This window comes from Pocillopora verrucosa, chromosome 3, assembly GCF_036669915.1.
Source record: "Pocillopora verrucosa isolate sample1 chromosome 3, ASM3666991v2, whole genome shotgun sequence".
Taxonomy (NCBI): Eukaryota; Metazoa; Cnidaria; class Anthozoa; order Scleractinia; family Pocilloporidae; genus Pocillopora; species Pocillopora verrucosa.
This window is the reverse complement of record NC_089314.1, coordinates 20207507-20223315: the sequence shown is the minus strand read 5'-3', so window position 1 is coordinate 20223315 and position 15809 is coordinate 20207507. Positions and strand designations below refer to the sequence as shown.

At 37.2% G+C, this 15809-nt stretch overlaps 2 protein-coding genes across 2 annotated transcripts; one reads left to right on the top strand and one right to left on the bottom strand.

The window, feature by feature from the left end:
• The first annotated feature begins 5799 nt into the window (after positions 1 to 5799).
• LOC136279872 (retinoschisin-like) lies at positions 5800 to 10492 on the top strand. The gene is made up of 5 exons (XM_066164265.1): positions 5800 to 6193; positions 6799 to 6844; positions 7758 to 8104; positions 8356 to 8494; positions 9964 to 10492. Exons 1-4 carry the CDS (start codon positions 5852 to 5854, stop codon positions 8491 to 8493), a joined length of 873 nt encoding a protein of 290 aa, XP_066020362.1. The 5' UTR covers positions 5800 to 5851; the 3' UTR covers position 8494; positions 9964 to 10492.
• A 4080-nt stretch (positions 10493 to 14572) lies between these two features.
• LOC136279639 (uncharacterized) lies at positions 14573 to 15375 on the bottom strand. Its single transcript, XM_066163580.1, has one exon. The coding sequence runs from the start codon at positions 15373 to 15375 to the stop codon at positions 14794 to 14796; it is 582 nt and encodes a 193-aa protein (XP_066019677.1). The 3' UTR covers positions 14573 to 14793.
• Between the last annotated feature and the right edge of the window lie 434 nt (positions 15376 to 15809).

Here is a 15809-nt window from a genome sequence, read left to right as displayed (position 1 = left end):
GGAGAGATCAAACTCTGTTAGTTTATATCTATATTAATATTTGATTACTTATGAACATGTAGAAAAGCACAAACTTAAGTTCTAGGTTTTTACCGCCATGTCTTTCTTTCTAACAATTATTGGCAATTCTATCGTCATTTACGCCTTTTGGACTGCCCCGAGCATAGCTCCCCCCTCAAGAGTTTTCTTTATCAATCTGGCTGTGTCCGATTTGCTGGTTGGTTTGGTCGTCCTGTCCCTCTCTGCAGTCTTTAGGGTAAGACTTTTGATCAGATTAAACAATCAGAGTAATGATTTTGATAGTAACCTGGAGTGCGACATCACCAAGACAGTGGGGTTCTTCGCTCTATTTCTCTCTGGGGTATCCCTCAACTCTATCGCAGTCATAGCTGTGGATAGATATCTTGGGCTCTCACTTCATCTACGTTATCATGCGTTGGTAACCGCAAAGAGAGCACTCATCGTAGTGGCAATTGCCTGGATTTAGTTTTTGCTTATGACTCTGGAATCAATGGTTGTTTTTTTTTAAATGATATTGTTAACTCTTCTCTTATAGTATTTAAAATTGCAATTACTAGATGCGCTTACAGTAAGATTTACAAAATAGTGCGTGTTAGAGTCAAATCTTCGACCAAGCTGAAATTAAGAATCAAAATAACCAATTGGTGTGATTATCACGCGCGAGTAAGCTGGCCTTTAATGTACTGAGGCATCTATGACATCTTCTCTCCCTTTTTCCGAAAGTGACCTAACCCCCGGTCCTTCATTAGCCTTGGGCATGAGTGTATCAATTTCTATAATTTTATGTAATTCTTGCATAAATTCATTGGTGTATTGCTGGAAAATTCGTGCGGTTCGCGTGAGAGCCATCAACCTTCTGACGCGTATACTTCCAGGATGGAATACTCGAAAGCAGATCTAGAAAGAGGAATATTCAAAGTACTTTGTTACAAGATATTTAAACAAGCGAACACACTGCGAAGCGTTAGTTTTAAATAACTGGAAAGAAAAGTTGTTAATAGAAAAATGTGAAAGCGCTCGTCATTTAAATAAGTTACATTTGGTGAATCAATGTTTAATCGCTAAGTCACCATGAAATTTCAGCACAATTCTTTTAAAAGTAGACTTAAATTTTCGACTGTTATACTGCCTATCTTAGTAGAGTATTGAGGCTGAATGATACGCATTGCCTACATGGCTAGCTGCTATGGGAATTGATTTATCAATAGATCTAGAGTGGGTGTGGTTGCGCTACAAAATCTAAAAGCCACCTTAACTTAAAGGTGACTTCATCATCGTCCTGATCTTCTTTGTCAATTGTCATCATTGCCTCTAAAATTGGAAAATTTCATAACATTTCAGCTTTCTTTTAATCTCTATTAATGTCATCCACGTCTCTGTGTTAGCATTAGCCTACTAGCTTTCATAAACTATAGAAGCTCACATGAAATGAATGCGAAAGCGATCTTCGCAGTAATAAACACTTCTTGAGCAGTAGGGAAAATATGAGCTGAAAAAAATTCAGGCCTGTATGGGATTTGAACTTATGACCTTTGCGATACCGGTGTAGTGCTCTACCAACTGAGCTGACAAAAAGCCAACTGGGAGCTGGTCAGTGTGTTGGTTAAGAATGAACCCATGAAATGATGAATAAATGACCTTTTTCAGCCCTTATTTTCACAACTACTTAAAGCTCATATGGTTTAATAACTATGAAGGCAGGATAAATGTTATTAGTTGAATTTAATTTAACCTATTGTATTGCATTAAATAACATTCTGTTTTGCATATTTAAGTCTAGACTAGCATATTTAATGAAAGTAATGTGTGCATGTCTGAAAATGTGTGCATTGTGAGGTAGTGTAATTTAATTGACGTCAGTGTTTTTTTACCGCCAATTCATTATTGCGTTCACGAGACTTGAAAGGTTTATCCATCGTCACCATATTGTATCCTGTATAGAGAAACCCACTGGGTCCTTTTCCCGTCTCTATGTCTCCATTGTGACGCTTCTCACCGCTACCTTTGTTGTTTGTCCACTTACATTTACAGCCGTTGATTGAAATTTGTATCCCGACACATCTATGACCCAGCTATCGTCCCTCCGTCTCTCATTGCTGGCGCGAAAAAGATCTTGTATTCAGTCAATGCACTGGAAGTCAAGAACAGTACCGCATTATCGACTACTCTCCCACAAAGAGCCACCAGCGAGAGCAAATAGCAAATACCTACCCGTTTGAGAAGCTCCGTTTTTTCATCCATTCGGGCCTTACTCTCTTTGCGTTAACCTTATGGGAGAGCCAGAATATCGGTCCACTCATACGCACCCACTACCCGGTCGGTGTCGTTTTGTGACAGAGCAGAAGCAACGACCCTCTCATGGGAGAGCATAATATATTTGAATAAAGGGGTGAGTCTCTAAAGAAACTGTGTTACTGCGTCGGTGGAAAAGTATAACAACTTAATTTTGTTTTATTGACTGAGTTGATAACGTAATTTGGCCACCGTAAAGAGTTTCCAAGGCGACGTTTCAAGCGTTAGCACTTCGTCTCTCGCTCTGACGAAGGGCTAACGCTGGAATGTCAGCTTTGAAACTCTTACTGTTGCAAATTTACGTCATCGACTCAGTTGATAAAACCTTATTACCTTATCATTTATTTGATCAGACGAAGTGGCTAAGCTTTGTTAATATATCGCTGGCAGTGCCCGTGGGCAGTATGAAGTGAATCCTGTTATCTGATTGGCTATCTAAGCGGGAAAGATGGCCCATCATGAATCTTGGCGATGTAGTCGCAAAAAAACTCGGCAGAGGGAGGTTAAAACAAAGAAAACATAAACAACTCACCCGCGTTTGCTTTACTACAAACACAGTTGGCCTTCTCGTCCGGTTCTCTCAAAAAAACAAAAGTCAATCTTGATTCGTAAGACAGCCAAACCTTTTTATAACAAATCCTTAATTAACCAAGCTTGTTCAGTCAAGATGGCTGGATATAAGCCTCGTTCTTTCTTTCCCGCTTTTACGGACCTCGACTTCGTTTCGGTTCATAAAAAAGCAAAAACGGAACTCGGCTAATATCCCGCCAACTTGACCTCACGCTTGGTCAATAACGCATGTATATTTGAACCCTGTAGTAAGACCAATATATTAGTCAGACGGCTGCGCATGCGCACTTAAATAAATTGAATAAATTGTCATTGCAGACACGGTGAAGCCTAAGTGCGGCATATTTTTTGTGCAGTTTTTTTTAAAGAAAGTCAGTTTTTATAGAAAGTTCGAACTTCGTAAGACTAAGTCTTATATACGTTGTTTTATACTCTCCCTACTTTGTGCTAGTTTACACACTTATTTATTATTATTAATTTTTTTTACACTTTCCACGGCGGCACAATTTTAAGTCGCTCGTAAGCTTGGTCGTGCTGGCAGTAGTAGTTTTTCCATAGTGGAGTTGCCGGTAAACACCGAGGGAAATGCGTTAGAAAGGAAAGAACCAGAGCTCACAGTAGACGAGGAAGAACTGCAGGGCTAGAGAAAGGTTCTCTCATTTGCTTTTATAACCGAAAAGAAGCGTCTGCGTTAAAAACTGTTGGGATATGTCACAATAAAAAACAAAACAAAACAAAACAAAAACAACAAGATTTGACTCAAAACTTCTTCCTATATATTGGAGTATTTGGAATTCTAAGCTTTTTCCTGTCACTGTATATTAGACGTGCGTTAATAAACCTGAATTATCATTTAAAAAGTCCTGTGCCAGCGTAGTACTTGACAGCGAATTAGGCTAAAAAAACGTTTTCAAAGTATAAAACACCTTGTGATTTTACAGTATGCACCAAATCGGGAAATTCGTCCACTAAAACTAAAACCAATTTAAGTTTTAAGAATAGCCTGACATTTCTAGAAAAACATGTGATACTGTTAAGCCAATGAGGAGGCTACACTGAAAACAAAACAACCAATCAGATTTCAAAGCTTATTTAAAGTAACCAATGTAATTGCAGGAAAGTGAAAGACAAAGAGTATCGTGTGGCAAATTTTGCAACCTTTGTTTTCAAAACTCTTGTTTTTCCCCCCAAAAAATGGATGAATTTAATTTCAAACTAGCTTAGTATTGCATCAATAAAATATTTGAACTGACCAAGTCCTGTACTTGGGCGATTTCAAAATGGATGTAATAAAGTGGTAATTGAACCTTGTGCCGTGTAATTTTGGTCTGAAATCATACTTGTGATTTCAAATCGAAGTCGCGCTTTGTGCTCGTTCGATTTTGAAATCACACGTATGATTTCAGCCCAAATTGCTCTACACTCAGTTCAATTAACACTATTTATCAGTTGTTACCACATAGATTTTCCTGTTAACTATAGATTCCTCGATACAGTTGTTGAGATACTAATATTGTTATCTACCGTAGAAGTTTCTGAATAATTTATTTAGTACTTAATCTCTCTAAAAAAAACACTCTTAAAAAGAAAACACTTCTCGTGGACAAAATATACCCAGTTACAACTGAGTTGAAAGTTAATGCAGTATTGACCAAAAATTTTTAGAAACTTCTATACACCAGTTATTATGTCAAAAACCGCATCAAGGCACCAAAAAATTTGAAAGCAAATAGAACCGCATTAATTTTCAACTCAGTTGTAACTGGGCATATTTTGTCTGCGAGAAGTGTTCTATTTGCTTTCAAATTTGTGATGTCTAAACGATGAACATTTCGTTTCGTTTCCTTCCATGAAAACTATTTTGTTTCATCACGCTATAGCTCGCAGCCATCGCTGATTATCAGTTGTTATCACTTAAATGTTATATTCGACGATAGAAGCCTTGATGCAGTTGTTGACACAATAACTGATATCTAGAAGTTTCTAAAACATTTAGTGAGTATCGCATTAATTTTCGACTCAGTTGTAACTGAGAATATTTTGTCTGCGAGAAGTGTTTTTTTCAAAGAGTGGTTTTTTCAAAGAGTTTTTTTTCAAAGAGTGTTTTTTCAAAGAGTGTTTTTTTAAAGAGGTTAAGTACCTTATTCAGAAACTTCTACGGTAGATAACAATATTAATATCTCAACAACTACATCGACGAGTCTATTGTTACCATGAAAGTCTATATGATAACAACTGACAAACTAGAAAAATTTAACGGACGGCAGGGTCATTTTTTATTATAACATAGCGCGTAAATTTGTCTAATAAAATTTAATTGCCTGAGCGTGTTTCATATTCCTATTGTGCACGCTCATGACGTCGCAAACAAATCCCTCGAGAATTTTGTATTCGATCAGAAAATAAAGTTGAAATCACCTGTCAGTTTTTTGACCAATCTAAGACAAGATCGTTAACAGCGTAGCGAAATGTTTTCCTGAAACAAAATTATCAACGCGCTGAAGGGAAGTTTGGAGAGCACTCAAGAAGCTAGAGTTGCTCGAGGCGTAGCCGAGAGCAACTCTTACGCATTTTTCGTGCTTTCCAAACTTCCCACGTGCTTCACATCTCGATGAACGCACGTCGACGTATGAACCGATTGTTAATTTTAAATCTCTGAATCAAATAAGATCTTTGTTCATTCAGAAAGAAATGGCTGACGAGATTAATACTTGACGCGCAAATGTCATCTTCTTTAACATCTAGTGAACAATTGAAATCGTACCGTTATCCAGCTTTCAGTGCATCCTTTCAATTAGCCAGTCGATTCGGCGGCTATGATTGGTAAGATAAATAATAAAAATCTCCAAATTTTATGTAAATTATTCGATATCATCCCCTTGTTGACTTCTGATGAAAACGCCTGCGACACAATTACAAAGCTAAGGAGTACGCACACCTTAGACGAGATCATCACCAGAAAATCAAAATGAATTTTGCTCTGTGTGCTGAACTTATCGTGTTATTAATGTTCGAAGTCGTAGCTTCTCAAGCATTTGTTTGTAAGAAAGCATCTCTTTCTTGTCCTGTGATAACTTACAATCATCGCCGACTTAAAGGCTTCACGTTCAAAACAATTCACCTTGCAAGCCTGATATCCTGTGGTTTGCTATGTCAGAGAAACCCTCGATGCGTTTCAACAAATTTCAGAAAAGCTTTCAAAAGTGAAGGAACCTGTGAGTTGAACGACAGAGGAGTTCTCCTTACTGGGAAAGGAAACGAATTGGAATACAACGAAGAAGCAATTTACACTCAATTTTACGACACGAAGGTAACAAAAAAATCTCGATAAAAGGCCAAGATTAAGTTGTTATTGACTCCTCGAGACACTTGTCTTTCATTTGTGGTATCTTTCTCATAAAATCTTCATATTTCGACGACAGATGTGAAAACTTTTCATCTGTCATTTTTTTCTTTGAATGTTGTTATCGTTTGGTCCTAAAGTAGTTTGACGTGTATGCGGGTAAAATGGTGATTTTTCATCTTCTTCCTTTAGAGGCGAATAGACTACATTTCATTGAGTGCTGATAATCAAAATGGTCTATGGTCATTCAAAGTAAAATAAGCAATTTTTCCAGATAACTGGTAATTTAAATCTCAGTATCATTGGATTCAATGTATGCAAACTACTCCGAAGCTCAATAAAGTTAAATATTTTTAAGTTGAAAGTTCTTAAATAAATTCAGGTGGACCGAAAGTAGGTCATACGGATTTAGTACACAAAATTCAGTATAAAATTTAGCTTGAAGCTAAAACTTTCAAGATGTATCTAAAGGCCTTCAATTAGCTCACTTGTGCAGTCTCCATTCGGTGATGAACCCGGAAGACTAAGTGATCTTCCGATAAAATAAAAAATGAATGATTTTTTGTTTTCAGTACCACTGTCAGGCCTTCAAGGAAGATTTAAAAGTCAACTGCAAATGTAAGTAGCGTTGGTTTGAAGGGTATCCTTGAGATTAAAGTCAACGACTTCGTGGTTAAATTACAATGAGTTACTTGTCCCAGCTGCTTCTTGTCGAACCTTCGCGGACCCTCACAAACATTCCCCGAACCTGCTTGAAACATTTCGATTCTTACATTTTCCTTGAAAGTCCTCGAATGTTGTCAAAAAAATTGCTAAGGAAAATGTTGTCTAGCTTACTTCTAAATTAAAATAGAAATCAAGCCTTAAATTCCCACGAGTGACCAAGACAGAATTTCTCCTTACAATAACCATACAATATCAATCAGACAGGTGATGAGAATAATGAAAAAGATAAGTATAAGGATTTTCTAGTTGATCCAGTACCAAATTCTCAGAACTAGCATCATAAGAGTTGTAAAGCAGACAGTACGGAGAATTACTAATGAGATTTTGGGCACTCAAGGGTAAAGGAAACAAGAACCTGCCGAAGAAGCCGAGGACACTCACTGCGTTATTCACAACTTCAAATGCTGATGTGCCTACCAAATGCATCGCGAAAACACGATAGTTTTGAGTCATCAATATGGGAAGCAATTTAAACATATCCAGAAATTAGACAAGGCAAACTTCAGGGATCCAAAAACGATTGGATACTCCAAAGGTGCCGCGAATTTTCATTTGTTTGAGCTTCGACCATCACTTGTAAGTCGGAGAGATTTAACTCACGTGAAAGTTTTTATCGTTATCAAATTTTTTTATTATAATGCTTGAGATAAAGTGGGAAGGTGAGACTGCACTTACTTTTACATTTCTATTCAAACGTTTTCAAAATCCTCCTTTTATTTCTATTCAACCGTTCTCAAAATCCTCCTTTATTCTATGATAAACAAATCAATGTCCGTGCGATTGCATTTGTCTGTCTCAATTTCAGGTGCGGAATCACCAAAAGCCCCAGTTCCCCTCGGCATGGAAAGCGGTGCTATTTTTGACTCACAGATCACCGCTTCCTCCGTGTATAATGATAACCTTGCCGCATCGAATGCTAGATTACATTTTAAAGGATCCGAAAACCCGCTTAGACGTGCTGGCTGGGTAGCTGGAGTGAAAAACACTAACCAATGGCTGCAAGTGGATCTTCAGCAAACCACAAGGGTAATGGGCATAGCGACGCAAGGTAGACATGATTTCGATCAGTGGGTTACTAAATACAAGCTACAATATGGCGATGATGGACAAACTTTCAGAGTTTACAAGCGAAACGGAGACATATCAGATACGGTATGAAAAAATATGCTTAATTGAACAAACCTTTTGCGGAGGAAAAGTCCCCATGAGGAATAGAACCTTTTTGTATTTTGCATTCTGATTCTCTTCCACTGAGCCACAAAGCAGTTACACTAGGCTGGGCCATATACTCTCTGTCATTGAACCTACAAAAAAGCATTCACGAAAGTTATAGGTTGAGAGTAACTCGTACTGTAAAAAAAACTTACGCTCGTTAATTTTACGCCCAAATATATTCTACTCAGGTTTTCCCAGGAAACGAGGACAAAGCCACAGTAGTTTACCACGATCTTAACCCGCTCATTTATGTTCGCTATGTTCGAGTTATTCCGATGGAATGGAAAGGGACGATCGCCATGAGGATTGAGCTTTATTCTTGTTAAGGTAACCTACTGGGGTCCAGTTGTGTGGCAATGGGCCGAGTTTTTTTTGAAAAACGTTTTCTGGGAGACGGAAGGTGTGGGTTGGGTAAGGGTGAGCTGTAATGGACTGACATTACATTTAACCCTTTAGCTCCCAAGATCTTCATCCTAATTCTCCCGTCTAGCTGCTACACATTCCTTGCAAATCAGGTACAAGAATTAGGTTTTAGATCAGGATAACAACTTTTACCTGATAAGTTTGAATATTCTCATCACCTGTTTGCAAGATATATCTATGGATATTTTAGGAAAAAGTTTAATTTTAGTCACTTATGGGAGTTAAAGGTTAAGAGCGCTAGCAGTGCTCAGAAACCAAAGCGAGCCCCGGTTTAAGGCCAGTTGCCCTTTGAGTTTTACACATGTTTGTAATTTGTCATCGATAGAGCTCACGCACTTCACATAACATCCCCAACAGCTATATCTTTTTTACTAAAATACATTATTTGTTTTATGATAGAAAACCAAATTCTCTTTATTTGTTGAAAAGTGAAAGAGTCACAACTGAAGGGAAGAATTCACCCCTTTGGCGTTAGATTGCACTTGTAGTGTCACGTGACCTCTGATGTAAACAAACCGCGAAAGTTTGGACTTTAAGTCAACCACCCACGGCGCGAGTCCGAACTTCGGCTTCGGCATTTTGTCGTGAATAGTTTCCCTCTGTCGCGCCATGGAATAATAAAAAACATTCTTTGTACTGTGATGTATCTTCTCAGGTAATTTCAGGGCGTTGAGTGCGTTGATTGTTAAATGAAAACCACGTCTGATAGGAGATTATTGCCCACAGAATCTCGTTTCATATCGTATTGCGTGGAATGTTTTCTGTACGCAAAGGGGAAATCCTGCTAAATCCAGTTCAATCTTCAAGAGTAGTTGTGGCTTTGAATAGCAGATCACAAAATTTGAGACGGGTTCAACGCTATTAATGGGGTAGAAACTGAAAATATTTGCAGAAACGGGGCATTTCAGTGAGCAGATATTTCACAACTTTTTGTGTGGAAATCGCCTCCGCAGTCGAAAAAAAGGGTTCTATCAGTGTGTCCAAATTTCGAAAAAAGACGGCGCCACTACTTCAGGCAAATCAATAATTCATGATATGTTTATTCTCAATCTAGTTTTTTTGAAGACTGTGAACAATTTTAACGCTTCGCGGCCGTTTGGACTATAGGATATTTTTAATCCTTTTATTTACTACTCCACCGCGTCAGGCATGGACTCGCCGCTTATAAATCATTCGAAGATTATCGCCTATTCGATGATCGTTTGTTACGTATCGTAAGCATCAGAAGTCTCGTGACACTACACGTGAAATCTAACGCCGAAAAGGTGAATTATCAATCAGACCCTGGAAGGCAGAGGAATCGGGAAAAACGACCAGAAATTATCTTTTACATGCTTGTTAATGCTGTTTTTGTTTCCTTATTTTTCATATAGAATAACAACTGTTTGCGAGAAACATCACTGCAATTCAATCCCTTCTATGGCTAATCCAAAATGATTTTTGTTTGTGGATTACAAAGTACAACAGCAGCTTGATTCGCTGACTAACTAATTATTGGTCGTTTTAGCTTAATAGTCGTTATAATTCGTAATGTGAGGGATATGCACCAATGGCAGCACATTAAGACGCACCTGTAAAAACGAACGAGCGAACGTGCTCTTTTGGAGACTCGTGTTCAATCAACCTCAGTGCCTAACGAGAACCGATTGTGAAAACAAACCAATCTCTCGTAAAAATGTATAATATATCATGCTCTCTTCACCAATTTAACAAAGTAGTAAATCTTGTATCGTAAGAAAGAGACACATGTGTGTTCATTAAGGAAAAAGTGACAAGAAACCTCTGACGAGTTTGCATGCCGTTAAAACGTGTTTAGCAGTTGTAACTGATCAAATTATTTAATAAAGTATGTACCCCTAATTAAATTTGTAAGTAAGCAAATGAACCTTGCGAGTAAATGTGACTCAAATAGTCAGATTTAACGCTCAGGAATTGTTGAGAAATAATTTCACAATAAAGGAAGTTGTTACAACCCTGAAGGTTTCGACTTTTTAATGCAAAAATGGCTATGGGAGATTTATGGAAACAAACCATCACGAAATCATTGAAAGTCCTGGAATTTTTGCAATGGATGAATCTGATATTATAGTTTCTTCATTAATCAAATTGTAACACGTATTTCTAGTAGGATTCGAACCTGAAAATTGTGACACGTGTTTCTAGCAGGATTCGAACCTGCAATTCTTCGTGTATAAGGCGGAAGTGATAACCACTCCACTACAGGAACGCGGCTTGTAAGCATGGCTTTGGCCGCCAAGAGCATCTCACTCATGGCGGGATATGACGTAGTCTTTGAAGGTCAAAAAAAGCTCTAGAGGCGTTTGTGATATCGGCGCAATTTTGATTTTATTTCTAGTTACTTTTACATTCGCTGAGCCGGGTTACAATTTGGACTAACGTAAACTTTAACGTCATTTTGACAGTGCACGTGTTGTATTATCGGAGAGCTCAATTTTAAATTTTGTCTCATTGCTGTTTATTGAATAAAGATTAAACTCACGCATACAATATTTGCAACTGCAGAAGACATGGCCACAAGCAAATGATGGCTTTGTATTGTTACACCGACTGTTGCTGTTACATGATTTTATATTCAAATTAGGTATAGACTGTGTCCTCGTTATATGAATTTCTTTTCGTTATTCAGGTATCAAAGTTCAATTCAATTTCAATTTCAATTTTTTTATTTGTTAGCAATACAATATTATCACAGTCCTAGGGGACCCGCAATTAGCAAGCTATTCTAGGCGGGCCACCCTTCTAAAACAAGTGCTGTCTCTGCTAAGGATCACATACCGATACAATTAAACAAAGATAATCATTAATAAAAATATAATTGTTAAATAAAATAAAATAAAATTAAGTCCGTTGAATAATTAAATAATCAATTGCAAAGTTATCAAGATATATAATACAATTGAAACAAGACTTAAACGAAGAGTTACTTTATCAAGAGATATTTACAAATTTCTGAGCAGCGTATATCAACATTCATCTCCTCATTTTCCAAAAGTTTTAACAGGCGATTTTTAAGTTCACGCTTAAACGGGGTTCTGTTTTTAATACGAAGTTCTTTTGGGATGCTATTCCACAATCTTACACCTATTCTAGCAAAAGAAAATAAAAGTTGGTTAGTTCTAGACGCTTTAACGTACAGATTAGCCGTTGCTGAGAATCTTGTGAAATGGTGATGAACCTGCTCGGAGTGGATAAAGAGCATAGAAATATTAGACGGGGCACGGTGATTATCAATGTCATGCATCAAAGAGGAAACCAAATGAGAATAGAGCATAGTTATTGGTAAGATTCTGGAGTTAACAAATAGCGGGGCACTATGAGATTTGCTATCCGCAAAATACATTAGTCGTAGAGCACGTTTTTGTAAAATGAGAACCTTATTTAAATGAGTGTTAGCAGCTTGTCCCCAGGCAATAAGACCATAAGAGATATAGGGTTCAATTAAGGAGCGGTAGATGTTAAGAAGTGTGGCAAATGGGACAAGATGTCTTAACCTGGCAATTATACCAATTCCTTTACTAACTTTAGATGAGATATAATCAATATGATACTTCCAAGAGAGGTTATTATCTATCAGAATTCCTAGATATTTCACAAAAGTTTTTGTTCTAGAGATACACTTTTTTTAAGATCGTTATTATAAATTTTCAAGTGAACTATGTAGTCCAATTTGCGTTGGTAAGGATGGAAAATAACAAAGTTAGATTTACTAGTGTTAAGAGAAAGTTTGTTTGCGTCCAACCAGTCACCCACTTTTGCGAGTTCATCATTAACAACTTTTTCAAGATCCTTAAGATCTTTGTTTGAATAAAGCAAGTTAGTATCGTCAGCAAATAGGTAAAACTCAAAAATCTGGGAGCAACGGTAAATGTCGTTAACATAAATCAAAAAGAGAAGGGGGCCAAGTACAGACCCTTGAGGGACACCACAAACTATCTCTTCTATATTCGACACGGTTGAACCAATTTGAGTCGACTGGTTCCTGTTCAACAAGTACGAAGAGAACCAGTTATTAATTATTCCTCTGACTCCATAATGATATAATTTGTGCAGTAAGATTGAGTGATCCACCGTATCAAAAGCCTTTTTAGGTCAATAAAAATACCACAAGAGAATAACTTTGCATCAATATTAGTTTGAATTTTGCTTAAGATATCTAAAATTGCATGTTGGGTTGAACACTTGTCTCTAAATCCATATTGAGAAGTAAAAAAGATACCGTTTTTTTCGCAATGTGATTTAAGACGTTTAGCCATCAATTTCTCAAATAATCGATTGAAGACAGAAAGGAGGGAAATTGGGCGGTAATTACATGGATCAGTTTCGTCTCCCGATTTGTAGATAGGAATTACTTTGGCATGCTTCAAAAGATGGGGATAAATACCCGTTGAGATAGACTTATTCATCATGGCAGCTATGAGTGGAGAAAGGATATGGCGCCCAGATTTTAGAAGATGAACCGGGCAAGAATATAGGCCATATACTTTATTACTGGGTATAGCCAAGATTTCCAAGTCCACCTCGGATGGAACGACGGGATCAAAAAAGAAAGACTTAAAGTGATTAGTGCCGACAAGGTAGTCCTGGAAATTTATCCTGGAAGGTGATATATTGCGTGCAAGCCGCGGTCCAATAGACGCAAAGTACTGATTAAAGATATTGGTTATTTCAGACGGATTTTGTGTTACTCCAGAGTTGTTAGAGCGTTGAAGGGCTGATACTGTTTTTCTGTTACGCTGTCTGTTCAATAGTTCATTAATCCCCTCCCACGTTTTTTTAACATTTCTTAGATTTGTAGTGAAGTAAGCTTCATAATACAATCTTTTACTGAGACGAGAAAGACTAACAATTCTATTCCTATACAGCTTATATTTTGAGATATCTCCTGAATAAAAGAGTCTATTCTTTATTTTGATAGATTTACGTAGGCCCTTAGTTATCCACGGTTTGGAAAATTGTTTAGCCTTGCGCCTAGATAAAATTTTGAGAGGAGCGTGTTTATTAATGAGCTTGTTAAATTTATTGTAAAAGGAAGAAAAGCATTTGTCTACAGATCCATATGTCATTGAGTTATCCCAATCAGTATCCAAGACATCATTAATAAAGCATTCTTCAGAGAAGTTGGAATAATCGCGAATTTTATGTTTAGCAGTAAAATTTTTGGTATAAGACTGTGGATAAAACAAAATTGGGAGTAGTGATCACTAATGTCTGACACGATATTTCCGCCTGAAATTTTATGATCAAATCTATTCAGAAATATATTATCAATGAGTGTGGCAGAATTATTGTAGACTCTAGTTGGTTTATCAATTACCGGGAAGAACGAATAACATTGTAAAGATAACAAAAAATTTTGGGAGTAATCGGAAATTTCAGATTTGAGGAGATCAATATTGAAATCGCCCATAAGATAAACAACTTTATCAGAGGAGCTAAGTTTTTCTAAAGTAAAGTCAACATATTGGAGGAATTGTTCCGGATCATTATGCTGCCTATAAATCACTCCACAAACGATATTTTTACTCTTTAGGGATTCAATTTCGATCCATAAAGCCTGAAAAGCGTCTTTAGATGTTCTCTCCAGAACCTTATATTTCAAACAATTATTAATGTACATTCCAACACCACCACATGATAGAGGTGTTGGGACATATTCAAACTGATAGTTTGGTATGCAGGCATTGAAATCTAGCCCAGATGAATTTGTAATTTTTGTTTCAGTAATACCGATTACACTGAATTGGTAGTCAAGTTCATCTAAAAGATGGACTTGAAAATTATCAATGTTTTTCCGCAAACTTCTTACGTTAGTATGAAGCATAGAGAAAGGACATTGACTATCTGATTCCAACAAAGACTCTTTAAACATAGAAAAACTATAGGGTGAGAAATATTTACATCTAATTGTTGCATGCTTAAGTTTCTGTCGGGATTTAATGTTGATTCGGTATTTAAGCGAAACAAATCTAAATCATAAATACTATGAAGTTTGTCTAAGTACTTCTTGGTCGGTAAGTCACTGTTGAGAATGTTATTAAACTGTCCATGAGCTCTAATAATTTCAACATTCGCGTATGGAAGTTCGCTTAGGGTAGATTTAATTGTACAACGAACACGTTTCTTGCTAACACTCATACTTATTATCTAAAAACAGACAAACAACTCTACATCAACATGAATACTTAGCCTTCACGTCCATTCGTTAATCGGTGCAGGTCCGTGATATCCTTAATCTTGATGGCTCGAGACGTGGTATCTTTACGAAGATAAACAAGCGATCCCTTCGACCAGCAATACTGATAGTGAAACTGCTCCTTGAACCTCTTAGCTTCAAATAAAACCTTTTGCATCCTTGGCGTTAAATGGTCAAAAATTCTAACAGCGGAAAGGGAGGCATCGTCAGGTAAACCAACAGCAGATGGGGCAACTTTACTTGCATTTCTTTTATGATTCATGACATCATCTTTTGACAATCGTCTAATAAATCGGCAAATGATTGGCCGCGGGCCGCCATTGTCATTGCTTCTCGTTGGGACTCGATGGGCTGTGTCAATGTCATGAATTGAGACAGCGGATCCAATTGCCTTAAATAAACATTCACATAGCGCACTCGTAGAAGCCGAGGATTCATCTTGACTCAATTGAGGGACACCAACAATCTTAACATTATATTGATAACTGTACTCTTGAAATTCATCGATGCTCCTGGAAACTCTGTTAACTTCAACAGCAATCTCCTCTCCGCAAGTTCCTCTGTCGCTCATATCACAGATTCCTGTTGCTATTTTAAAACTTGAAATTTTAGGGAAATCAAGAACTTCTTTGACATTGCAAACCGTAGGATGCCAAGCTTACAGAATGAAAGATTTGAAGGTCAATTCTGATAGTCGGCTATTATGTAAGTTATAACGCTATGAGAGGAAAGAGTTTTCATTGGCGGCAACCCAGTGAGATGTCGAGAGTTAAGAGAGATGAGCCACTTATTTTTGCAGGATATGATTGGGAGTAGAATCGCACTTGTCCTCAACTCAAGTGTAATTGGCTATGTGTACGTAGTTTACAGCAAAGAGTGTTTTATTTATGAGAATAAGTGTTGGTTACAAAGAGAGTTTTTCTTTTAAGACAATAAATGCTGAATAAATTATAAAGAAACTGCCAAATACCAATTACCATTTCAACAACTACATTGATGCTTCTA

Coding starts and splice junctions, on each gene's coding strand:
- LOC136279872 (XM_066164265.1), top strand. CDS start 5,852: ATGAATTTTGCTCTGTGTGCTGAACTTATCGTGTTATTAATGTTCGAA. Junction 6,194..6,798: donor CTCAATTTTACGACACGAAG/GTAACAAAAAAA, acceptor TTTTGTTTTCAG/TACCACTGTCAGGCCTTCAA. Junction 8,105..8,355: donor ACGGAGACATATCAGATACG/GTATGAAAAAAT, acceptor TATTCTACTCAG/GTTTTCCCAGGAAACGAGGA.
- LOC136279639 (XM_066163580.1), bottom strand. CDS start 15,375: ATGAGCGACAGAGGAACTTGCGGAGAGGAGATTGCTGTTGAAGTTAAC.